General features: G+C 39.2%; 1 protein-coding gene across 4 annotated transcripts in view; it reads right to left on the bottom strand.

Annotated features, from left to right (window-relative positions):
• ZBTB16 (zinc finger and BTB domain containing 16) overlaps nucleotides 1-27957 on the bottom strand; it is a 254065-nt gene that overhangs the window by 80221 nt on the left and 145887 nt on the right. For all 4 annotated transcript variants that reach the window (XM_074216713.1, XM_074216715.1, XM_074216712.1 and 1 more), the window contains exon 4: nucleotides 7155-7241. In XM_074216713.1, coding sequence (XP_074072814.1) covers nucleotides 7155-7241 — 87 coding nt within the window. The remainder of the gene's footprint in view (nucleotides 1-7154; nucleotides 7242-27957) is intronic.

Below are 27957 nucleotides of genomic sequence, written 5' to 3'. Positions count from 1 at the left end.
AGGAAAGCTGCAAGTACCGTTGTTAACACTTCACTCCTTCAGAGGAGAATGAATGCACCACTGTAGCAGGCATGGGTTAGGAACGAGAGAAGAGCTGGGGCCCTACCAGTATACCCAGTCCAACTTTTGAATTCTTCCAGCATCCATTAGGATGGAAAAGAGAAGGGAGTAGGAATGGCCCTTGGCCACTAGTTTCCTGCTACAGAACAGAGTAAAACATAACACTGTCACCATTTCTGGACAAGGGTCTATCCAATAGAAAGTAGATCAAAATCTTTATTGAGTTGAATGACTCCCTCAATAACACTGGAATTTGGAAAGAAAAGCAGCCTCTTCTCAGGTCACTGAAAAAAAATAATGCTGGTTTTGTGACCCAGTACAAAGATAGGATGGTAAGCCAGGAGGATGCTTACATATTATCTCATTCCAGGCCAACCCTTATAATTTAACAGAAGAGGGAAGATACAGTTTGGGTCCTAGTAAGAGCGTGCTGATCCAAAAGACAGAATCCCTGCATTCTAGTTCCAGATCTTTTAATGGTTTCCTAACAGAATGTGAACAAGTCAATTCCTCTCTCCGGGTCCAGTCTGCAAAACAGAGACTCAATCCAAGAAACCCAAATCTGAGAAGACTCCTGTTGGTTATATAATAAACATCTTTACTCATGAGACCCAAAAAGTTTATTTGTTCTGTTCTGGGTAAGAGAAGAGAAGAAAGACGGGGGGGGGGGGCATAAGGTTAAATTAGCATATTACAGGAATGTGTAATGGGTGCTCTAATCTGTATTAGCCTTCTCCAATTTATCACTGATCTGCATGCTCTTGGCAACTGGGGCAGACCCTGATCATATCAGGGAAGACTGGATCTTTCAAAGGCAGGTCTAGAGATCATGGTCTGACCTGGGCACTCTTGGGTCCTAGTATACCCCTAAACAGCCCCAGAACTCTTCCTACCCCAACCTCTAATCCCAAAGCCTTTAGTCCTGGAGATTACAAAGTGCTTGGATTTAAATCCTTCCAGGCCATACAAGTCTAGGCTTTATCCACAAGGTTGAGAGAGATGGCATTTAGGAGGATACAAGCATTGGTTTAGACTACACATTGATCAATCGATCAATTAATGAGCATTCATTAAAAGTGCCTATAAAGCCAGGCACATACTAGGTAAGACAAAAAAAGAAAACAGTTCCCATCTTGAAAAACTTACCTCTCCCTCAAAAAGGGGAAACAACATAACAAACATAAGTGAATTCAAAATATTTAAAAATTAATACAAATTTGGCGAGAAGAGGCAGCAGCAGCTAGAGTGGGGGAGGGTGAGGAAAGAATAGGAAAAGGTCTGTTTTTTTCTTCCTTCCTTTGCTGACACATAGTAAGCTTGACTTAACTTGGGCTTAAAACTATTGCAGAAATCTCAGTCTCCTCTCCAAGGCAGCAGCAGTACAGGTGAGCTGAGCCCCTAGAAGGAAACTATCAATTCCTCAGCTCCCAGATCTATTCCTGATGCTTAACAGAAAAGCCTGATGCTTGAGGCTTGGACGAAAAACCTGATTAACTCCAATCCTACTAAGCCACCCATCTTTTCTGTCTCCCAAGCCCAGGCTGGCTCTAGAGATTGGCAAGAGAACAAGCTTCTCTCTGGTGTCCTCAGATATTCTGGGCCCCAGGCTTTCAAACAAATATAACCAATTCTGCTCTGAGGGATTTTTTTTTTCAAGACCATCAGATATATTCAGAGGGTTTTGTTTTTTTTTTTTGTTTTGTATTTCTTTATTCTGTCTCAGTCCTTCCACAGTGTATATGGCACCTCTACCCCCAGGGATCATACCAACAAGAAGGTATGTTCAGAACATCTGCCCAGTGAGAGAGCACTGTCTATATTGGGACTCTGTCTTGAGAACCCCAACCCCAACAACTGGAAGAAAAAAGTAGCATCTGGGCATTCCATTTGTGAATGATTCCCTTAAGCTCCCTTGGAGTTGGGTGGGGTGACGTATTAACCAACTTGGTAGGGCTGGTTAATAAAAGTCTCTAGTAATGATGCAATCCTTTAATGAAGTACTGGGGAGCTTGGGTGACTCCAGGTTTATGGAATCATAACTACCATTCTCCTAAGTCCACATGCTAAATATGTCTTTTAAATCAATTGATAAGATCCTTCAAGGCAGGAGTTCTTAATTTAGAGCCTGTAAACACTTTTTAAAAATATCTTGAGAATTACGTTCCAGTTTAATCATATTTTTCATTGTAATCTTCTGTATTTAGTTTTCCTATTTTTGTATTTTATGCAACTAAAAAACTTTATCCTGAGAACAGGTTAAGAACTCAGGTTCTGGAGGCCCTCTCCCCATCTTATCTATTCACTTGTTGCTGATCCAACCCACTGTCAAGAGAGGGAGGACAGAAAGGAGTAATGGAAGGAAGAAAACAGGAAGACAAAAAGAATGAAGTGTTGATTGAGTACCTTTTCTTTATCAGATATTGTATTAAATGGTATGTTTTTGGTGTGCATGGTTTTTTTAAACAGATATTATCTCATCTGATCCTCATAGCAATCCTGGGAGATAAGCTATTAGTATTATCCCCATTTTATAGTTGAGGAAACTGAGGCAGACAGAGATTAAATAACTGGCCTAATGTCACACAGTTAGTATCTGAGATTGAATTTGAACCTAGATCTTCTTAATTCTAGGTTCAGTGTTCCAGGTAGAAGAGTAGGGGCTGTTTCTCCTATCTGAAAAGATCTCCAGCAAAAATTTAAAAAAAAAATCCCATTCTTTCCTTATCTAGGGGACTTACCTCAAAACCAACAGCTGAGTGGTCTGTTCCATATGTTTCTAGAAGTCAAAAATGGTAGCCTAAAGGATTTTACAGGTCCCTTCAGAGATCTACCAAAATGCAATAGTTCCCTCCTCCCTTCCCATGGTCAGGCTGAGTACCATTCTCCCCTCCCCCAACAACCATCAGGGTGTCTCCCCTGCCCTCTAATTAATGCCACCCGATCTGCTCTGTTGTCCAGGGCCTTGATTCTCTCACTTGGGTCCCAAATGGCAACGTACAGTGGTTCGAACAACATTATGATTTGTAAAACCTTCTCCTAATTAGTTTGACTTTGAATAAAGGGGGTAATTATTTTAAAATTTATTAACTGCTGCCTGGCCAGAGAAGTTTCCAGATCAAATGACACAGAGAAGCTATTTCTGTTCAGTGATGCAGCAATTTATATTACTGATCGGTCATTAAAACCTCTGGCACACAACCAGTTATGTTTCCTGAGCCAAGATAGTGTCCATGTGTCAAATTTCAAGCTCAGAGTATAAATTAAGCCATTAATGGTATTTATCAGTTTATCAGGACTAAAAGAACCACTTACTAATTTAAGACACTCCTGATATAGAACACAAGGAGTGTGTTGGGAAGGGGGGGGTGAGGAAGGAAGGGGTGTGCATGGTTTTTTTCTTCCTTCTCAGTTTTATTTTACTGAACAGTACAAAAAAAATTCTGATGTGTAAATGAAGTACATGCTTCTGAGGGAGCTGCATAGTTGTTAATTCCTCACCACTCTGCAACACAAACATTTGGGAAGCGGCAATGTTTTGCAATATGTATTTGTCATAATAGAAAAGGTGTAAAATGATCTCTGTTTATCTCCTCAAAGTCTTTGCTGTACCAAAACAGAAAACCCAAGTGCAGCCCAACAATAAACAGCCTCTGAGAGTGCCAGCCTGCAGCCTGGGGACTGGCCTGGCTCACACGTACCTGGACCACCAGAGCTGGTGAGAATTCAGGAGATTGGGGGGGGGGGGGAACAACTCACCGTCAGCCTGGCTATACCAAAACAGGAGACATTTTTCACTGTGATGTTTCAGTCTCAACAATGCATGTAATAAACCATAATGACCCATCATAGGCAGGGGATGATTGTCAAGGATGCTAACTAAGAATGATAATAGCTAATGTTAACATGACAAGAGCTATGCTAAGTATTTTTTAAACAAATATTATCTTATCTGATCCTCATAACAGCTCCAGGTACTGTTGTCATCATCATCATCATAATCATCATCATCATCACCATCATCATCTCTATTTCACAGATGAGGAAACTGGGGCAAACAGTGGTTACATGACTTGTCTAGCTAGGTCACACATGGGCACATGGTAGGCTTGTTTAATGGGCTATCAGGAACTAATTTTGCTTGTGTATGAAAGGGAAAGGAAAAAAATTAGAAAGCCATTCTATGACCAACTCAGTAGGCTCTGCAAGTTACTCCATAGATTACGGAAAAGACCATGATCCCATGGGGTCTTAGAGAGCATCAATCCAGTCCCCTGGTATGATAAAATGGAGATCCAAATTAGTGTCATGATTTGTCAAAAGCCATAATGCTAATGAATAGCAGAGCAGAGACTAAAACCCAGATGTGACTCCAAGGCCAGGGCTCCAACACAGAGGGGTTAAATTTAGGACTCCTTAACTCTGAAAACAACAAATTGATATTATCTCTGTTGCATTGTTTTACCTACTTTGTTCTTGCTGTTCAGTCCTTTTTCCATCAAGTCCTACTCTTTTGGGGTTTTCTTAGCTTAGATACCGAAGTAGTTTGCAATTTCCTTCTCCAATTCATTTGAAGAATGGAGAAACTGAAGCAAATAGGATTCAGTGACTTGCCCAGGGTCATAGAGGCAGTGTCTAAGGCAGGATTTGAACTCAGGCTAAGCACTCTTATCAACTTTGCCATATAACAACTCCCATTTATCTTGTTAAACATTTCCAAACCATATTTTAATTTGATTTGAGTTGTACTTTCAGAGGCTTTGCCAATACCTGGCTGGTCACAAGTCTGGCACCTCTGTTCTAATACACCATTTATTCATTTAAGTGGTTGTGATATATAAGGTACTGTGCCTGACAAGAGGGATCTAAAGACAAAACCAAACAGTCCTTATAAGGAGTTTATAATCTATAGGGAGAATACATGCATACATGGAAAAATATGCTGCAAAGTGACTTGGGGAGAAAGAGAAACAGGGGTATGCTGGCAAGCATTTAACAACCAGCTTTCCAGGGGGAAAATTATGCATTACACAACAATCTGCATTATTAACATTTTCTCTATCACTTTCTTAAGTCTAGATAAGCAACAAATCGAGCCCTGATTTGTAGCATATGCTGATTTACAAAGTGTAAATGCTCACACTGAAAATTTAACAATCTGCTCTCAAGGCAGTTCAGCTGGCTTCAGCATATGCCTGAAGAGAACACTACCCATTGATGGGGGGAGGGAGGTCAAAGAAGCTTTCCTGGAAAAGAAAAAACCTTAACCAAGAGTTGAAGAAAATTAAGGATGCTAATAGATACAAGCCTACGTCCCAGGTATTGGAAATATCCTATGGAAGGTTTGATAGTCCCTTGCACACTGAGGAAAGCTAAGCCTCTATAGTTTGTCAGGAGAACAATATGCAGTAAGGCTGGAAAAGTAGACAAAAGCAACAAAACAGAGTGCTTGCAATAGTAGTCTCACAAGTTTTTATCTTACAGACCCCTGAACAACTGCTCCCTTGTTCTAGGGTGAGCCCTGTGCCTTCCAAAGATGATTTTGGCAGATGAATGGATGATCAATCCATCAATCAACAAATAAGTGCCTACTATGTTCCAGACACTATGTAAGCACCAGAGACACAAATAAAAAGAACAAAAATAATCCTGACTCTCAAGAAGGCCAGAAAGATAAAATCCTGAAAATAAGAAGATGAACCTGGGGGTCTATTAAAATCATTTAGACCCAGAGGCATCAAACACATTGATCTGCAGATTGTGGATGTGATCCAGATTAAATTGTAACGGGCAAAAATTTTATTTAGCAAAATAAAAATGGATTAAAAATAATATTAGATTTTTAAAACAAAGTCAATATGCTACCTTTGGAGAGCCTTAAGTATGAATTAGTGGCCTTATTTCTATTTGAGTTCAGCAATGCTTTACTAACCTTATAAATCTTTTGCTCTTGTTCAATCATTTCAGTTATATTTGATTCTCCATGACCCCTTTTGGGGTTTTCATCACATATTGGATGAGTTTGTCATTTACTTCTCCAGTTTTTGTTTATAGATGAGGAATCTGAGGCAAACAGGGTTAAAAGACTTTCCCAGGGTCACACAGTAAGTATCTGAGGTCACATTTGAACTCAAGTCTTAGCAGCACTCTATCTACTTAGTTACCTCTATAAATCCTCTAAAATCTGGGTATTACTGAGACCTATATCTATCTTTCAGTCTATCACCATGTAGACATATAATATAATGTACCTGTCCTCCCACCCATCCCCAAGTCTTAAATAAAGTTGATGTTATCTGTGTTTTATAATCAGAAAATGTTTTAGACACCTCTATAAGGTAAGTAACACTAATGTTAGTGCCATTCTCTAGATGAAGAGAGGTCAAAAACATGTCTAAGATTGTGTCATTTATAAATGACAAAACCAGGATTTCAGCTCAGGGGTGTTCATTTTTAAGCCTATTACTCTTTCTAATGTATCACACACATCCTCTCACAGACAGCTCACCCTCTTTGAGCTTCATACTGTCTTTCAAATGAACCAAATTAAGCTCACTTGGTTAAATGGGATTCATAGTTCAGCAGGATGACTTCCCTATGGAAAAGTCAAGGGGCTCTTTCTTACTCACAGGTATAGCCTACTGATGTTAACAGTGACCCGGCTGGTTGGAGACCCAGCAGGGATGCCTGGTGTTAATGACCTTGGTCAATCAGTTTCTTGTTCTCATACAGCCTCAGCTCTTTCTCCTAGAGAGTGGTACCTGTGCTGGGAAAGCAGTTTGGCTACAACATTCCTTCTGAATGGCAGACAATGAGGCACTTAAGGCTTGTGGGAGGTAGTAGACAAAAAAGTCGGGCATCTGAGTGTCCCTGTCAAAATCTGAAAACTAGGCTGGACAGAACATGGGGCCTGACCTAGCATGGTTGTCTAAAAGGCAAGTCTAAGAGATTCCCAAGAAGCCAATGAGTAAACTGAAGCAAAATCAAGTTGGCAAGTAGAGGAAGATAAAAGACACTCATCCCCTATTCTCTGAGGTCATAATTATTCAAATGAATGCCATTAAAATCAATGTGGAAATGAGGAGGTGTCAGCTCACCTGTGTGTGTTTGCCTGTGGGTCTCCAGCGCATCCTCCTTGGAGAACTGGGCACCACAGTGATCACAGACGAAGGCTTTGGCACCAGCTGCAAAGCAAGGGGAAGTGAATTACAGCATAAGCCACACACCATTGGGAATATCAGTGCCCTGGGTTAGGGTCAGGAAGGAGAAGAACAGAATGTGAAGGGACATGCTGAGTATTTCTGCTAGGGCTAATGAAGATATGGTGCCTCTCCCTTAAATTCTCATGGTGCCCCATTTAAAAATTAATTTATTTTTTCCAATTATATGTAAAGATAGTTTTCAGCATTCATTTTTTGTAAGATTTTAAATCCTACATTTTTCTCTCTCCCTTCACTCTCCATTCCCTCGACAGCAAGTTATCTGATATAAGTTATACATGTACAACTAGGTTAAACATAATTCCATATTAGTCATATTGTAAAAGAATCAGAACAAAAGGAAAGAGAAGAAAAAAACAAATTTTAAAAAGTGAAAATAATTTGCTCTGCATTCAGACTTGGTAATTTTTTCTTTGGATGTGAATCATATTTTCTATCACAATTCCTTTAGAACTGTCTTTTATCATTGTACTGCTGAGAAGAAGTTAAGTCCAACTCAGTTGATCATCACACAACGTTAATGTGTGCAGTGTTCTCATGGTTCTGTTCACTTCACTCAGAATCAGTTCATATAAGTCTTTTCAGGTTTTTCTGAAATCTGTCAACTCACAATTTCTTACACAACAACAGTATTCTATAACATACATATTCCATAATTGATGGACATCCCCTCAATTTCCAATTCTTTGCCACTACCAAAAAAAACCTGTTGTAAGTATTTTTGCACATGTGGGTCTCTTTTTTCCTTTTAATTACTTTGAGATACAGAACAAATAGTGATATTGCATCAAAATGGTATGTACAGTTTTATTGCCCTTTGGGCAGGGTTCCAAATTGCTCTCCAGAATCCTTAGATTAGTTCACAACTACTCTACCAACAGTGGAACAGTTTATCAGTTTTCCCATATCCCCTCCAACATTGATCATTTTCCTTTTGTGTCATAATGGTTAATCTGATAGGTATGAGGTGGTACCTCAATATTTATTTATTACATTTTTCGTATGACTATGGATAAGTTTAATTTCATCATCTGAAAACTATTTGTTAATATCCTATGATGGTGCTCTGTATTTATGTCTTATGTTTTATCACAAGAATCTCAAAATTGCAGTTATTTTATTTTTATTGTTTTCGTTTCTAGAAACACTGGTACAATAGATAAGAGAATTGAACTCAAAGTCAAAAAAACCTGAATTCGAATTCAGCCTCAGACAAATACTGGCTGAGTGACCCTGAGTAAGTCATCTGACTTATCTAACTCAAGTTTTCTCAACTTTAAAATGAGGATAAAAATAGAACCTGCCTAATAGGATTATTGGGAGGATAAAAAATTAGATAAGCACTATATAAATGCTTATCATCAATTATCACTATCATCTAACCAAAGAAGATCAGAACTGCAAATAATCTCAAGAAGCATTTAGGGGCGGCTAGGTGGCCTAGTGCATAAAGCACCGGCCCTGGAGTCAGGAGTACCTGGGTTCAAATCCGGTCTCAGACACTAGCTGTGTGGCTGTGGGCAAGCCACTTAACCCCGTTTGCCTTGCAAAAACCTTAAAAAAAAAAGAAGCATTTAGCCCAACCCTTTCATTTAGTAGATGAGGGCCAGAGAAATTGTGACTTGTTGAAAAAAGTAACACAGTCAGGCAGTGGCAAAGTTGGGGGGAAAAGGCAAGATTCTATAACTTAGTTCAGTATAGTTAACATTGTACCTCAATTCCTGAGTATATTCTCTTTTAGGTCTTACTAAAATCTTTCAGCAATCTTTCCAACTATTACTAAATACCTGAAATTGTTCTAAAATTTTCAGGATAGTGAATAAAATAAGCACTTCAGTATTTATTGAAAGAAGAGTGAGTCATGAATGTAGAACACAGGGACAGGCTGCCCACTGCCCCAATTCTTTGACAGCCTAAATAAGGATTGGTTGTCTACCTAGGTCTAAAATGTGCATTTCTCTGGCCTTTTCTTTCTTTAGGAGGGATTCTGGGACCTATCTGCAAGGAATGGAGGACAGAATGATGAATAGAGAAGAGGGGAAGGGAGAAAGGGAAGAGAGAAGAGAGTAGGAGAGGGGAGAAAAGGAGAAGAGGAGGGAGGCGAGGGAAGGGGAGAAAAGAGGATAGGATAACAGCATAGGAGCGGAGAAAAAGGAGAAAGAGAAGAAAAAAGCAAAGGAGAGGGGAAGGGAGCAAAGAAGAGGAGAGAAGAGAATATCAATACACTTGCTTAGACACACAGTCAAGAAAGAAGAAAGGAGCAGGACTTCAAGGTCTTCAGTGGGGACAAGGGACAACATGGAGGAAACAGTTCAGGTTCACTGCCCTTCAACCCAAATACTGTCAATTTATAAATTCTGGGAAACCAGGATCTACTTATTGATAAGTACATCAGATTATTACATGAACACAAAAAGAAGCGAATGCTCCCTGAACTATTTGATAAATAGTCTTCAAGTCTCTTAATAGTCAATCACATAAGTCATCTGTCAAAACTTGTTTTTTCTAGCAGACGCCTCTCAGATTCATTCCGTTCTTTTCTGTTTCTATGGTCTCTATACTAGTTCCTACCTCCAATTTAAGTTACTCCAGCTGCCCCCTAAGAAGCATCCCTGCCACCAATCTCTGCCTTTTTTTTAAAAAAAGATTTTAAACACTGAATTGCCTGATGAATATTCCTTAAATAATATTTTCCTTCATGTCCCTTCCTCATTCAAGAACCTTACTATGGCTTCCCACTGCATAAGGTCCAAATTCCTCTGCTTGACTTTCAAGTTCATCTATAATCTAGCTTCACCTAGTAGTCTAATTTCAGTTTACCCCATTTCTCAATAGAAAATTCAAGACAAATCTGGCCTTAGAAAAACATGGAATTTAGAACTAGAAGGGATGTCAGTGATCACCTAGTTCAACTCACTGCTGAGTATAAATCCCTTCTACAAAATTCCTGACAAGTAACCATCCAGTCTCCCTTTACCTCCTTAAGTAGATCAATTAACTTTTGGAAATCGCTATTCAGAAGAGTTTTCTCTCATTAAAAATTTTACTTTTTTTCCTCTGAAGCTTCTGTCTGCTCTTCCTTACATCTGGTCTTATACAGAAGAACAAGTCTAATCCCTCCACCAAAATATAGGCTTCCAAATACTTGAAGATCACCAACATTTTTCTACTCAATCTTATCTTTTCTGAGCTTAATAAATATAGGATGATAGAATTATAGATTTTCTATACTTGAAGGGATCTTAGGTATCATTGAATCCAGTCATTGAGGCTATTTGACAGATGAAGAACCTGAGGCCCATAAATTTTAGAAAAATTGACCAAGGTTATTCACTAAATAATTCAACAAACTTTTATTGTCTCCTAGGAGCAGAGAAGTATACTAGGTGTTGGGGAAAATTCAAAGGCTCCCTCAGGCAAAGAAAGAACAAATGGTTGGCAAACTGTCCCTTAATATACAACAAAAAATTATATAAACATGTTTTTGAAAGCAAAAAATGCCTCTCTTCATGGTCTCTAGGCACTCAAGAACCCAATAGTGAAGATATGTTCCCAAACTGAACATTGTACCAAGATAACAATAAGATGTCATTGATAGGTGAAAGTCTTAATTCTGACTGGGGTGGCAAAATAGGGAGGAGAGATCAGGGAAGGCTCCACAGTGACAGAGGAATGGTAACTGGTCCTTGGAGGATGGGAATAATTTCAATAGGCAGACATTAAGAGGCACTCCAGTCACAGGGAATAAACAAAGGCAGTGCAGAGAATGTGGCATATCTGGGGAATAGTGAATAGACCAGTTTTACTGAAGCATAGACCAGGTAAGAATGAATGCTATTATATAAGGCTAGAAATATACTTGGAGCTGGATGATACTTAAATGCCAAGATCAAGAATCTGGACTTAACGGTTCTTTCTTTTCTAATGATCTTTCCACCACAGTATGTTATCTCTCCTCACTTCCCACCCCTCCATCTCTGCCCCTGCACAACATGCTCATTATTATTAGCTTGTTTTGACTCTGAGTATTGCCCTAACTCAAATGCCATATTTGCCAGTCTAAGTCACAGACATCTTTTAAAGCCCAATTTCATCTCACCTCTTCCATAAAGCCTCCCCCATGAACACCAGTCCACCATTAGTTCTCCTTTGATTAAGTTCCTAATCAGTAGCAGGCAATTCAACACTTAAATGTTCTTGATGCCTCAACAGAGTATTAATAAGCTCTTACTATGGATCAGGCACTCTACAAATATAAGCATGCAAAACATCCCTGCCCTCAAGAATATTACATTCTAATGAGACAAGACAAAATATTTAGGGTTCTGGAAAGGGGGCACTTGGAGAGGAGACCATGAAGGCTTAGACCATGGCAAGATAAGGTGAAAGCTTTCCTATTAGAACTCCAAGAGTGGAGTTCAGAGACTAAGGTCAATACCTCTCATTAGAGAACTGTGTAAAAATACTCTTGATAAGATGCAAGCAGCAATTGTTGAAAGGTCTTAAAGATAAGACTGAATGTGGCATTTCTGATTTGATAAAATAAAGAACCATTGCCATGTTCTTGTGAGGAGCAGTCCCCTGCTCTGATCTATAAGCTCCTTGTGTCAATGATAATGTCATGTGTTCTACAGGATCTAGCTAGGGTTAAATGCTTAATAAATAGGTTAGCCAACTGTTTTAGAAATAATAATAACATTTTTACACAGTCACTACCTCCAAAAAAAGATATTATTTCAACCTTGTTGTTTGGTTGTTTTTCACTCATGTCAGAATCTTCATGACCTCATTTGGAATTTTCATGGAAAAGATGCTGGAGTGGTTTGTCATTTCCTTCTCCATCAAGTCCAACTTTATAACAACTCTCACTATGCTCTCCTCCCTTCTCCACTGCCTCTACATTAATGTTGCCCCTCACTGCCATCTATACTGCAACAACCTCATAACAAAACCTGTCCTCTTCCAGTCTCTTCCCATTCCTTTCAATCACATGGCTGATAGACTCATAAAAACTAAATACGTCACTACTCTGCTTAACAATCCTCTATTCAAACCAAATTGTTCATAGTCTCCTATGTACACCCTGCATTTTTCCCATCCCTGGATTTTTGTTCAAAGCCATTCCTTGTGGCAGAAATTATCTTCTTCTTCTACCTCTTCATCTGCTAAATTTTCATATGTCCTTTAAAACTCAACCTCCAAACCACCTCTTTCATGAAACTGTTCTTGATCTCCCTCTCAGTCAGGAACAACCATATCCTCTAGTTCTCACAAAGTATTTTGTTGTATAACCCTTTAATGCAATTAACATACTTTCTAGGCCCAAGCGCATGATTAACTATATATTATATCACTTATGGTATAAGCATCCAGAGCTAATTCCCCTGCTAAATTGACTCAAGTACGTAAGCACAGGGCTATGCAAACAGCAAGTGCTTAATCAATGTTGGTTGAATTGTGCAATCAACAAACAGATTAAGCACTTGCTGTAAGTCAGGCAATGGAGCAATAAAGCTCATGATAATAATAAAATAATAGTTAATACTTATGTAGGCAATTAGGTGGTACGATGTTGGGATAGAGTAATGGGTCTGAAGTCTGTAAAGACTCATCTTCCTGAATTCAAATCTGGCCTCACTTACTAGTTGTGTGACCCTGGGCAAATAACTTAATACTTTTTGCTTCAGTTTCTTTCTCTGGAAAGGACCTAAAGAAAGAAATAGCAAAGCACTCCATTATCTTCACAAAAACAACAACAAATGAAGTCACAAAGAGCTGGATAGTTACTGAGCAAAAACAACAAACATTGATGTAGTAGTTTAAGGTCTCCAAAGAAGAAATGAGTCCATGACCTCAAGAAGCTTACACTCTAGCAGGTAAGATAAACAGTTTAAGTTATCTTAAGATAGAAAATTGTTAAGTAAACAAAAGAGGTCAGAGTATTCAGAGAGATTCATAGAAAGAAAAATGCTCTTAGTCAAGGGGACCAAGGAAGGTATCATGGAGGAGGCAGAAAGCACCTAACCTGGACATTGAAGAAGGAGAAGGCTTTCAACTGGTAGAAAAGATGGAAGGCAGAAGCCATTCTTGGCATAGTGTATGAATCTATATATAAAGTACAGATGCCTGAGAAGAAGGGATAAGATTATGTTCAAATCAGTAAATACCATTTAAGTACCCACTATCAGCAAAGCAAAATGGTAGACATTGAGATACAAAGATAAAAACAAAAATCCCTATCCTGAAGATGCTTACAATATAAGGTGTTTAAGATAAATACCACAATAAATGTAAAACAAGAATCTGGTAAAGTGCAAAGGAGAGGTCCAGAGTGACAGAAGATTGGAGGTAATAGAATATTATGCCCTTTGAGGATAGGAGCTATGTCTTATGTCACTTAATGTTCCATAGAAGTCACCACAGTAGCAATGATGGATCCATATCAGGTGCTCAATAAATGTTTATTGAATTGAATTGAAACTAGCTTATACTGCAATATCATGTTTAAGTTAGATAAAGAAAAACCTCCTGAATGTGAAAGGTCTGCTAAGACACTTCACTGATCACCCCAGAAAACTTGGAAATCTACTTTTCTGAATTTTAAAAATAAGGAAGATTCTGATGGGTTTGGCGTGGTTTAGGCTCATTTCTGCCTAGAGGAAGGGGGATGAATTCACAGACTTACTAGAATTCTATATGCAAACTATATGCAAAGCACTGGGGCAATAATGATAATAATAATAATAATAATTATCTTTAATTATCAGAGTCCCTTATGAATTTAGGAGCTCGGGGCTTGGGATGGAAAGCTCTTGTATTGACAACCACAAAAAAGCCAAGAAACTTTTCAAAGAAAGGAAAATGCTAAAGCATTTCCAATTCAAGCTCATGTACAAACCCAGGTCAAGATTATTTTTCATCAATTTACTATAGAAATCTCAAAGTGATCCATTATGTGGGGATGCTTGGCACAGAAAAAAAAAATCAGGGCTGGCCTTTGAAAGAAGCTGGATGAAATGATGACTCTACCAAAGAAAGAAGGTCTCCCCAGCCTCATTAGCTGTCAATGACTTTCAACAGATTGGGAATGGAGTGGATTTTAACAATATTCCTTTATTTAGTTCTTAAGAGCTCTCACCATGCCCCTTTAGAAAGATGGCAGAGTGAAAAGGAAGGTAGCAGAGAAGCTGAGGAGTGGGTCCACCTAGTCAGATAACATCCACTACAACTCATGCCCCCAAATTGAATGACAGGAACCAATATTACAGTATGCATCATAGAGATGTGGAGTGGCAAGAAGAGGGAAGTAAGTTCTTAAAAAATACTCACTGTCTTAGTAGCTTCTACCTGAATGACAACGGAAAAGAAAATATGATAAAGGCTGGAAATAAAGGTCAGGATATGCACAACTAAACAAGGTGAATGATGATAAAAAGAGGTTAGCAACAATACGTGCTCAGAGAGACTGCAGTCTCGGCCTGCACCTACCCCTGTTTGGTTGACTTGGAAGTTCTCTCTACTGCATCCAACCTGATTGAGACAAGCAATCTGAATGGGTGTGTGAAGGTGTTGCCTAACCACTCCATGTTTCTGAGACCATAAACACACTCCTCACCACATCATGAATGCCACAGACCTCAGCTGGCCCAGTCATTCTCCAGGTCTCTGACATTTTTCCTCTTCCCCACCCACCCCCAAATGAAGACTCAAGCAGGAGCTTTGCTGTACACTCCTGCATGTGGAGAGATTATGGTCTCCTCTCTCCCAGGCTAGGGTCAACCAAAAATGAAGAAAGGAGAGAATAGAAACAAAAGGAGCTGAAAAGCCAGAGATGGAGTTTCATCCTCTCTCAGAAAGAATCTATTCGCCTTTAAATTGTCTTCTTAACAGCTGGCTCAGAGGCAGAAATATTTGGCAGCCCTGAAATTAAAAGTGATAAATTTTCTCGCCAAGCTTTGATCGATAATAGAGGTCTCATCTGTTAATCAATAAGACAGTCTCTGCCTGTTTACTGTGCATATGTTGTTCACTGCTGCCTTCAGTATGATGTCAGGTTTGCATTCAAAACAACTCAAGTGTGTATAAACCACATGGCTATTCCCAAAATGCATTACGGTGACATCATTCAGCTGCTAATACATTTATAAAACATCAATGGGGAAAGGAGGGAGGGAGGGGAGGAGGGAGGTCCTGACAGCTGAACAGAATTGTACATATGGACATGGAGGCAGTCTCCCACCTCCCCCCTCCCCTTGCAGGGCCCTCATACTCCCATCCCGGGACAGGCAGAGATCCAAGGACATAGCTCAGAGATGGATATGTCTCCATCCTTCCCACCCCACCAAGGGACATAAAGTAAAATGCTGGGGAAGTACAGAGGGAAACTCTCTACAACCATCATTCCCCAATTGTAGCTGCAATCATAAGCCTGACTTTCTCAGCATGAGGATCAGAAGAGATCTGTTTTTCCTATGCCCAAACCAGGCAGGAAAGGTTTGAATTTCCTAGACCATGGACTTTCACCAGAGATTCTAAATAACAGGAATAAGCCAATCTGGGAAGTAGTGCAAATGAACTAAGATTTGTAAAAAGCCCTTTAATATAGTGACTGACATGAAATAAATGCTTATTCTTAGGGATAGGCAAAGAGGATGGGCAGTATGTGCCTATCAAGTCAGGAAGTTCTTCTTTATCATCACCCCTTCCTAAATGACACCTCTTCTCTTTCTCTCCAGGTGTCTGGGCCTCAGGAGTAGAGTGGGCTGGATGCACCTTTTTTTTCCAGATCTCCTCCTTACAAGGACACTATTTTTTGTCAGTGGAAAAGGTTACTTTCATTTGTCTTGGGGAAGCACTCCTGCCAATGCTTGCCAGTCCCAATATAATAAACTAGGGGGCCTGGGGGATGTCACAGTCAGACTAGCCATACCTGGCTAGCTCTATCAGAGGAAGATGTAGGTCCATAGTAGAAGTCATCATTAAAGAGATTGGGACAAAGAAAATTATCATCTAATCTGGATAGAAATGCCAATTCTTTGGAAAGCTCTGAAGAACTGTTGGATATAAATCAAGAAGAACCTCAAACTTTGTTGGAAGACCTCCTGGGAGAAGACACCATGATCAGGCAGCTGTACTTAGGGACAGCTCAGATTATTAGTTAGCAAACATTCTGCAACTTCTCCTGGTTGTTCCAACTACCTTTGGGGTCAACTGGAACAAGCTGAATTTTTCTTCCATATAAAAGCCTGTCAAATGTTTGAGGACAGTCATGAGGTGCTTGTTAAATATTCCCTGGTATCTCAAATGACCCTCATATGGTACATATTGTTCTGGCTGACCTTTCCTGGATTCTGTACACAGATTATCAATGCCCCTCAAGAAAGAAAAAAGATGAAGCTGCTGTCTCACAATACCCCCCCCATACCCAAATCATTCTCAGACTGGGATTTTTCCTTTGGGGAATTTGAAGGAAAAGAAAGAAAAGACATTCATTATTTCAAACTAGTTAAAATGTGAAACAGCCAAGATTTGGAAAGTCTCTTTCAGTCTCCAGTTCTACGCTATAGAATCTTAGGGTTAGAAGGGTCCTTGAAGGACTTCTAGTCTAATTTCTACCCAAGTCATGAGTGCCTTCAACTTCCCTCTTGCTTGAAGATCCTCAGTGATGGTGAAGTCATCGTCCTCCTCGTAGTCATCATCATTATCCACCACCACCACCATCATCACAACAATAGTAATCATCATCATCATCATCATCATCATTATTATCCACCACCACCACCATCATCACAACAATAGTAATCATCATCATCATCATCATCATTATCCACCACCACCACCACCATCATCACAACAATAGTAATAAGAGAAAGTTCCTGAATCAACCTATTATACTATTGGACCCTTTAATAGAAAATAAAAACTTCCTAATGTTGAATTTAAATGTTTGTTAAAAATTTCCATTCACTGTTCCTAATCTTTCCTTCTGGGATAGAATAGAATAAATCTAATCCTAACTGATCATAAAAGCCTGACTGTTATTATACCCTACTCTGTGTGTGTGTATGTGTAAGAAAGATATACTTTTCCAGCTTAAATATTTCCATTTACTTACATGAAGATCAGCTGTACCCTCTTTTAAGCAAATCATATAGTCAAAAATACAAATTTCCTCATATCAAGCAAAGAGTAGGATTTACCTTACAAAGAATTCTTTAGTTTATGGGGTTAAAAAAAAAGATTCACCTCAGGAGAAATTCTCTTTGTATACTTGAAATTTGATTCAAAAACCTAACATTCAATTAATTTGTTAAGTTCTGTGTAATAATTAGCTCCTGAGACTCCCTTCTGATCTATGATCTCACAATCTATATAGTTCAATGAGTCCCCCTAGCTGTTATGTAAAGTGAGGTACACCAGCAAACACCTTTCTATACACCCCCCAATATGAGCAGTGGTGTTGCTATCTAAGAACAAAGGATATATGAAAGGAGTTTCTCAACACCTTTATTCCTTTAGGAAGGAACCAAATATTTATACAGGTTCATTCATCAATTAGCCAGGGTTAAGAAAAGCAACACCTACTAAACAGGGCACTGCCCAACTGGCCCCTAGGGGGTGTCAGAGCCTCTCCTTCTTCCAGTTCAGGGCTTTCCACTGCCCTTAAAAAAAAAATGGCCTGGTCTTTGGCTAGGACCCACAATAGTTTCTCAAGTGTGATAAGGGAGGGGAATTTGGAACCCTCCCTTGAGCCAAACAGGGTCCTCTCATTAGTTCACCTCCCTAGCTCTTCCCTAATATGGCTAACAATCACTCATCAAGCATTTAATGTTCCTTTCCATGTGACCCTGGAAATTCTGACTCTAGAGATGAGGACACTGGGTCAGTTCTGGCTCCATTGCTGCTTGGCTACAGGACCCCATGCCAGTCATCACTGGTCTGCATTTCAACATCCACACAGATAAAAAGAGACAGAAGATTCCTCATCTCCTTTCCAACAAGGACACTGTATAGCTGAATGAGAAAATGGATGCTTCTTTTCAATAACTAAATGATCTCTAGAAGATGCTTCCCAACCTCCTAAAATGATCTGATTCTCAAATCATATCTCATGGATGTATGGTGCTGGAATACACCCTTTCCCTCTATTCATCTAAACACCTCCATTGACAGAATGGAAGGAGGAAACAGGATGAGGTAGTTAGACAAGAGTGATAGATTTGAGATCAGAAATACCTGTATTCAAATTCTGCCTCTGATGTTTCATCAATGTGTGATCCTAGGCATTGCCCATACCCTCTAGGGTCAAAGGAAACTCTAAAATCTATGATCCTATGATCTTAAATCATTTAGTGTCTCTGATCTCATCCATACCAAAGGAAATATTACTATAGTATCTGTCTTACAGAACTATCAAGAGACTCAAATGACATTTTATATACCTATATAATACATGTACATAAGTATAATTTTATACATATATATAAATTAAGAATTTTGGAAAATTTAAAGAATCATATAGATGTCAGTTATTCAATCTTCTAAAAAAGTCAACATTTATATAAATGCAACAGATTATGATGATTAAGAAATCAAAATCCACTGGAGGCAGAACTTGGGATAGCAATGGGGAAAATTCCCCACTCTTTCCCTGGCAGGTCCCCACTCCTACCTCCCAACCCAACAACAGCCCAAGAGAACTGGCCTCCCTCCACTGGACCAGGTACACAAATAAGTCATTTTTACTGGTGTGGGCTTCAATGATTTCATCTCTAATATGAGAGTATTTAAGGTCTCTGCTAGCTCAGAAACTGTAGTTAGTCATCTTCTACCTGTCTTCCTTATTCAGAAACAGGGAGGGACAAAGTGACAAGGAGGCATAGTGAGGTCAAGGGGTGTCTGACAATCAGTTAAGGGGAGGCAGTGCCTCAGAAACAATCCAGACAAAAACTAAGGAAATGAATAAAGTTGGGCCCATCCGCCCCCCCCCCCGCCCAAATCAAAATCACTGGGAAAAAAAGTGCAACCTTTGCTAGCTAGCATCTAATGCTGGGTTATGTTGTGTGTGTGTGTGTGTGTGTGTGTGTGTGTGTGTGTGTTTTTAATTCCTTGAGATTTTAAAATAAACATCTTGAATGTTCTGATGAGATATGCATGCCTGCTTACATAAGGAAGTACAGCGTGTACCAAAACAGCAGACCCAAAAAAAGCATGCGCTCTCAGAACAATGAGTACAGACATGGGGCATTTTACAACAGGCCACGGCGTACAGTTTTATTTACAGTACCTCTTATCAGACCGAGAACAGTACGCTGCCTGCCAGTCTCAAAGGCCAGTACTGCCTGTTCTTTCACTCAAGTAGATATGAGCTAGAGGAGAAGAGAAAGGACAGGAGGGGAGGAGAGAAGAGGGTAGGGGAGGGAGAGGGAAACGAAGAGGTCAAGAAGGGAGAAGAGGAGGTAAGAGAAAAAAGGAGGGGAGGGGAGGGGAGGAGAGAAGAGGGGAAAGGGAAAGGAGAGAGGGGACAAGAGGAGGAAGGATAAAACAGGAGGAGAGGAGAGATGAGAAAGGGAAAGGACAAGAAGGGAAAGGAAGAAGGATAGAACAGGAGAGGGGAGGGGAGGAAAGGAGAGGGAAAGGAAGAGGAGAAAGGGGACAAGAAAGGAGAAGAGAGGGAGAGAAGGAAAGAAAACAAGAGGAGAGGAGAGTTGAGGGGAGAGGACAAGAAGGGAGAAAAGAGGAAAGGAGAGAAGAAAGGATAAAACAGGAGGGGAGGAGAGGGAAAGGGGAAGGGGGAAGAGAAAACAGGAGTAGAGAAGAGGAAAGGGAAAGCAGAGAGGGGGACAAGAGGAAGAAAGAGAAAACAGGGAAAAGTAGAGGAGAGAGGAGAGGATAGATGGGGAAGAGAGAAGAAAAGAGAGGAAAGGAGAGAAAGGAACAGACAATGAGGGGGGAGGGGTCCATTCAGAGGCTTGACCCTTTGGGCTCCTTCCTTCCCTCTTCCCTGTCTGTCTGTCTTTCTGTCTGTAATATGTCCACATAGGAAGGAAAGAGAGGGAAGTCAGGAGGAGGACATGAAGAGGATACTATTAAGACAAAAGCTGAACTGATTGAATATGTATATGGTACAAAGTTAATCTTTATTCACAAATCACATATAAGGAGGAAAGGACCACTGAGTGTGTTTTATTGAAGCAGGCATAAGTAAATGGGGAGGCATTTGTTGGAGAGAGTATTTGTGATTCTGCCCTGGAGAGCAGTTCAGTCCAGAGGGCCAAGAGTTACTGAGAAAGTCTCCACCATGGAACGGGGACAGGAGAGCCGTCAGGGGCTTGTGCTGGGTCATTTAGATGCTTTGCCCAGGAAGGAGTTCAGTTCCCCCATAGCAGATCTGGAGAAAGGCTGAGGACCTGATGTCTGGCAAAGTGTCAGCTGTGGTGGAGAGGGGGCTTGGAATGGGTTCACAGGAGGCTCTGAGACGTCTGTGTTTATGAGAGCCAGTTCCTTGTCCCTACCTCATAAAGGTCACACTGAGACGGGTTCATTGGTCCTGGCAAGGGTGGGCTTAGTTTTTCCACTTGGTGGGATTCTGCAAAGTCATTGCTGCCCTCAACCCTAACAGCAGGGTATTCCCTCCTCCTGCACACTCCTTTCTTCTTTGCTGGAGGGGGAAGCAAGGCAGGGGGCATCTCCCCAGCTCTCAGCTTTCAGCTTCCTGCAGGGCAGCTCAAGAAACAAGCTGGAAAAAACTGACTACTGGATGTGTGTGTGTGTGTGTGTACATTAGAGACACAAACATACACACCCAACACAACTATTCCTCTACTGTCAACACAGAAGAACCACATGACCAATAAAAGCACTCAACAGTCACACAAGCAAAATTCTCCCACATAATATAAGCACAATAGGTATACCCTTACCAGGACTAAACTAATACACACACTTGGGGGAAGGAAGAAAATTGTTCTCTTTTAACAGCCCTTCAAACAGACTTCCAGGAAGGTGGGGTAAAGTTAAGATTAATTTGCAAGGTAGAATATCAGAATCAGAGATGGAAAGGACCTCAGTAGTCATCAATTTAACTCATTGATACCCCCATGATACCATACCAACAAATAATAGTCTAACCTCTGCTTGGAGATCTCCAAGTAGGGGAAACCCATCATATCCACTTTTCCTAATTGTTAGGAAGCTTTTTTTTCCCTAGGCATCAAACCTAAATTGAGCTCTTCACAACTTTTTTTTTTTAATTTGTATTTATTTAAGGCAATGGGGTTAAGTGATATGCCCAAGGTCACACAGCCAATTATTAAATGTCTGAGGTCAAATTTGAACCAGGTCCTTCTGACTCCAGGGCTGCATCACCTAGCTGCCCTCTAGGGCTCTTTATAATTTTCACTGAGAATGTCTGGTTCTGCCCTCTGGAGTCAAACAAGATAAATCTTGTTTTTCAAGTATTTGCAATGTGATTATCATGCCTACTTTAGTCTTACTTCTCCATTTATATTTGGCCACTGGATCCAGAAGACCCTGAAGGAGAAAGTAAGGTTGGTGACTTAGCGCAACACCCCCTCACTCAAATCCAATTAATGTGCATGACATGGCCTCACCTCCCTAATGTCATGGTTTTCTTCAAAAATGAAGGACAAGTAACATCTCCCCCTTTCCAGGCTAAACATACCCAATTGTTTCAATCTTTCAAGTCTTTATGGTAGCTATGTGGTTAGATTGTAAGCATTAGGATCTCCAGTTCCTTTTTCTGTTGTTGTTGTATTTGGCCAATTAAGAAGATGGGATTTCTAGCTTCTCTCTTGGAATTTGTCTCCTATAAATCTCTGGCTATCTCAATTTGCATTCTTCTTTTTTCTTTGTAGCTTTTCTCTCTTATATTTCACTCGGGGCACACACATTGGGAATCTTTCTCTTCAATCTCAAAGCTACTAATTCCACTCATCTACTAACCACTCTATCAATTTACTATTCTTACTTTCTAGGCTTCATCTTGCCAACTACTTTCTCCTTCTGGAGTTTACTTCTTAGAGATCTATTCCTTAATCATTTTTGATAATTCTAAATCATCCTTGCTCCCATTCTTCCTTCTATTCAGAAATAAAATACAGGTCAGAATCTAGGCCTGGAGATTTCAAAATTTTCCTTCAAATTTTCCTCCATTTCTCTCAAATTTTTCCACTCCAAATTTAATTTCTGATCTACTTCACTAGGTCACACCCTTCCAAGGTACATCCACAATTTCGTTCTCCATATTTGGCTTGAGACCTTCTGTTCCTTCTCCTATAGAAGCCAAAAGTAGAAGGCAATCCCAGCTATTCTATGTCCAATAAAGACCTTATAGACAACAACAGTTAATGAGCAGGTAATAAATCATTACTATAAGCTAGACACTGTTCTATGATCTAGGGCAGAGCTATCCAAAATGCAGCCCACAGGGCGATTTTATGTGACCACCCAACAGTGTGTATGTACCTGTGCATGCATGGACTCATTCCTTCATGAGAAATAATATATACATATAATGGCATGTGTGTTATGTATTATGTGTGTATTCCTTCAGGAGAATCAACATATACATGCAACAGAATCTAAGGCAGGAAAGAATACTATCATGCCTCCCCTGAATTTCTCTGAATTCAACAAATTGACTAGGAAGAGAAAAATGACCACTCTTCATCTGAGACACAATTAAGTCACAATTATTCACAGCTAATTTTCAGTCCCATGCTGTCAAGTCTCTGTTGCCCAGGCAGTGAGTGATCAGGAAATGCAAACTCATCTTGGGGCAAATTATTTCAAATAAAATGCAATTAGGAAGAAGCCAGGAGATAGGAAAAACAACTCATATGATACATCCCAAAGTCAAACAAATGATTTTTGAATTATCCATACTACTTCCCCTCTTATCTAGCTTGAATAATTAATGCTTGACCAAAATCAGCAGATCCAGATCTCGATCTCTCTCTCTCTCTCTCTCTCTCTCTCTCTCTCTCTCTCTCTCTCTCTCTCTCTCTCTCTCTCTCCCCCCATTTATTTCATTCACATTTCAAATTAACAAATTCAACAAACATTTATTCAGTAGCTATTGAGCAGAAGAGGCAGTGTGGAAGAAGGAGACAAGGTGATATCAAAATTCAAATGTTACAAATTTACAGGACTGAAATGATAATCTAAACATATTTTCCCTCCTTTGGTGTAAGCGGTGTAAGAAGAAAGAGAATTAGGCCAGGAAGTTACAACACAAATCCCATTGACTTGAATGGAAAGAGGGACTATCATGCAAGACAGTGTATGAAATGACCTCAGAAAATTAAACACTCAAGTCCCTATGCACTCAAAGCCCTTCTATGAGGTATATGGGGGTGTCTGGTTCCACAATAATGTGAAGGGAGATGTTCATTTACATTAGAAAGACTGAGGTTTGTCTATATTGTCTATAGATAGGTGTGTGAGTTAAGAGAAAATACTTAGCCCCATCTAATCAAAAAAACCTGAGATTAGGCCAGGTCTGCCTCATCTAGTTCTAAGTTAACCTAGGGTCTATGGCCTTCTCCTTTGCACATGCTCTAGGAGGTGGCTGTTCTTGCTCATTGGTATAATGAGCAGGGCGGGGAAAATGTAAGGTGAAGAATGTAACAATTAGATTTGTGACCCCAGTCAATGATGGGCAAGAAGGGGCAGGAACAGTCTTTCAAATTACATATAAAAACTAAAGTTTCCAGGATTCCTCGCCCCTCCTCCTTTGAGGGTGGTATACCATTTATTAAGATGTCTTAATTTAAAAAAAAGGTATTCACAAGCCATTTATAACACTTCCAAATAAACAACAATGATGTGGTTGACACAGTATTGGTTTATTAGGAGAGAAACCTGGATTTGAATCCAAACTCTGTCACTAATTTGCTAAGGTTAACCCTAAAAAAATACTTTATCCCCTGAGGTCTCAATTTCATCATTTGCAAGACTAGGAAATTAAACCTAAATTGATTTTCACAAGTTTCTGATTCAAATTCCAAGAAAATGTTGTTTTGGACTCTTCTGGAAGATGGAGAACAAAGTTGGGACTTTGAAAACCATAAGAAAATGCACCAATACAACAAAACCAAGGCTCTACTTTATTCAAGGCCTCAGAAAGCTGAAGTTTGAGCAATTCCTAGTAATGGATAATCAAAAGGAAGGAACAAACGATTTTCTGAAAAGGAAACAAATATTTAATAATGACTTGAAAAACACTGAGGCTCAATAATGAATAATGAAAATCAAAATAATAGTAAGGTGTCAACTCAGACCAATCAAATTGGCAAAAAATTCAATGTTAATAGGGTTGTGGAAAATTGGGTCTAGTCACTCATTGTTGGGAGAACTGCAAACTTGGGGAAAATGTCCTTTGGAAAGCAATAACAAAAAGGAGCTATATAATCAAAGATCTTTATAGCAGCATTACCTGTAATTGCAAAAATCTGGCAGTAACCTAAATGTTCAAGTACAAGAGAATGGCTGGAATACTATAAATAAGACTGACAATGAAAAGAGAAAAGCTTTTTATTAAATAATGCAAAGCAAAAAAAAATAAAGTACATATTGACTATGACCATATGAAGGGAAAAATAAAGAAGAATGAAAAGAGTTACAGAGCAAGACTAAATACAGTTATAAAATTAATTTACTGTACATTACAGATATTTATATTATACATATTAATGTACATTAAATAGTTGAAAACATGTTGAATTATCTAGTGATATTAGTGTTGCTATATTACTATTATATATTGTATACTATAATGTGTTACATATAGTCAGTGATGCTTAATATTAAGTTTATAAAGAAATTTTTAAATAGAATTTGAATCCCTCATCTCATCCAAGAAACACAATCAAAGTAGGAAACAACTTTCCATGTGGAAAGCAAAATGCAAAGGAAACTCTAGGCTTTCTAGGCTTTCTAGAGGATCAAAATCCAGAATCAGAGAAAAGTGAACTGATAATGACAAAGGTCTTGGTATTTAAGTAAGGCAGAATACAGGTATTTTATCTCAATATTGAGAAAAATTTAAGAGTATGTTTATATAAAAGACTTTTTTTTCTGCAAAGGACATTTTCCTTAGACTCAAAAGATTTGAGGAAAACTAACAGGAATTTCCCCCCATAATCTGTGAAATTACCAAATTATGTAACATGGTCCCTACCTGGCAACTATCATCTTTAACCCTGCATCCTAAAAGAGAGTTGGTTCTAGGAGAGGTAAGATGGAAACAAGAAAAGGGTTTATAGGCCATCTAATATGCCTAAAAGTCCTGGTTTCTTGACCTCTTCTTCCCACTGAACTCGAATTCTATCAAATGACCTGGTTAATTTTACTGATTCTTCATATTTACATTGTCCCTTTATTTAAAAACACTTTCAATGTCAAGATAATCAAAGGCATTCAACCTAAATCTTGGAGAAACTCTTAAATTTTTCAGCTGCAGAAACTTAATCAGAAAAAAGGAGAAATTAATCACTCTATTTAACCTTCTAGGGTCTATCTGTACCAGGAGTCTCTAATCAGTGAGTATGATCAAACAGGTGATCTTGGACCATGGACCAAGCTAATCCACGTCAAGTCTAATTATAACTTCCTGACCAGTCTCCCGGCTGCTAGTCTCTACCTTCCTAAATCCATCCTTTACAGTTGTCAAAAAAATCTTCCTAATACACATGTGACTGTATCACCTTTCCTGCCCAAGAACCATCAGTGCTACCCCACTGCCTGATGAATAAAATACAACCTAGCCTTCAGTATCTAACAGACTCAGCCCAACCTACCCTTCCAGATTTATCCCATATTACTCCCTTTTATACCAAACAAACCAGACTACTGACACATCTCTTCCTGCCTTTCTCTTCAACAAGGTCTTTGTGTATGTCAACTTCATCTGGAATGAACTCCCCACCCCCATTCCCATCTATGTTTGTTGAAATCTTCCCCTTCCTTCAAACTTTCCCCCCTTCAAATAACATCTCCTTTACAGAACCTTCTCTGATTTCCCAAGTTAAACATGCTCTTGATTGGAATCTCTCTTAGGTACTTTTGTTAAATATTATGTTGTATTGTGTTGTCTTAAATTACAAAACCCCCATCTTCTACAGAAAGCCTTTCCCAGTCCATCTTAATTCTAAAACCTTTGTATTGCTTATTTCTGATTTATCTTGTATATGGTTTGCTGGTATATATTTGTTCATGTTATCTCCTACATTAGATTGTAAACTTCTTGAGGGTAGAGATTGTCTTTTGTCTTTTTGCATCCTAGTGCTTAGGACAGTGTCTGACATACATATCAGACAATTAATAAATGTTTCTTAACTGACCTGCAATAACAATGACATTGGCTTCAATCATTTAGTCTCCTCAGTAGAATATAAGTTCCTTGAGGGAGTCAGTTAAGTCATTTTCGTAATTTGAACAAAGGAGGAACTTAATGTTTCCAGAATTGAATATTGAATTAATCTCAAAGACTTAACTGGTTCGTTCTCTCTCTCTCTCTCTCTCTCTCTCTCTCTCTCTCTCTCTCTCTCTCTCTCTCTCTCTCTCTCTCTCTCTCCCCCCTCCCCAATCTACTCTAGCCCAGTGATTTCAAAGCTTAAAGGAAATAAGGGAGCAAAATAAATAAATAAAATTTAAAAAGTCACAAAAAAGGAGCTCCTAAACAAAAACACTAGGAATTCCTCATTTCCCCATACTAGCCCAAGCTATCTCTAATGTCTTTAAGGCTAACTTTCTCCAAGTTATCCTGTGTTTCAAAAAACACTTAATATACCAGGACATTTTTTTCTCATGACTGGCATAGAATAGAAATTCCTCCCAAGTCCTTCTTCACCTCCAACCAATATTCTTATATCCTGCCTACTCTCAAGAGTCAGTTTTTTAAGACCTTGAAGAATACTACCTGAATCCCCTCCCTCCACACCTCTCTCTGCCTCCTCTCCAAAGAACAAAAATGATATTGAACCAAGAGAAGAACAAGATTGTTGGCCCTAAGTATATGAAGGGATGTCACATGAGAAAAAAAGGTTTATTCAGCGTAGTTACAGAAGGCAAACCTAGAAATGACAGATGGGAGCTGTTGACTGGTAGGTTGTGGCTCAATGTAAGAAAGTGAAAAAAAAAACTTCCTATCCATTAGAGATAACCAAATTTAGAATACTTATCTCAAGAGGCAGTGAAGTCCCATCACAAGAGATCTCTTAGGTTAAGTTAGGAAATCCATAGAGGGAAATCCTTATCAGATTAATAAATTGAACTAGATGCCCCTTGAGTCTCTTACAGTCTCTTCCATGATTAATTTTCTTTCTTTTTTTGTTTTTATTAACAGAAAATAAAAACTAAATGTTACAAAGAGATCATAGTTGAATCAAAGTAGAAGACTACACAGAGCTCCAAATGCTAGTGGCCAACAACATAATCACCATATATCTCATGATAATAGCAGGCTGATGTCATCTGTATCCATTCTCCCACTTCCAGGAAGAGTTGTTTCTTTTCCCTAACCTCACAAATAAGTGTCTCTTGTTCCAATAGCTTCTCTAGGAAATACTCTCAGAGGGATCTATAGCCCACCTAGCTTCCAGTTGATCAGACATCAGACAAAGAAATACCCATCACACAGCAATATCGATCCCAAGTG

The sequence above is a fragment of the Macrotis lagotis genome, chromosome 1, assembly GCF_037893015.1.
Source record: "Macrotis lagotis isolate mMagLag1 chromosome 1, bilby.v1.9.chrom.fasta, whole genome shotgun sequence".
Lineage (NCBI taxonomy): Eukaryota > Metazoa > Chordata > Mammalia > Peramelemorphia > Peramelidae > Macrotis > Macrotis lagotis.
This window is presented reverse-complemented; position numbering and strand designations above follow the sequence as displayed.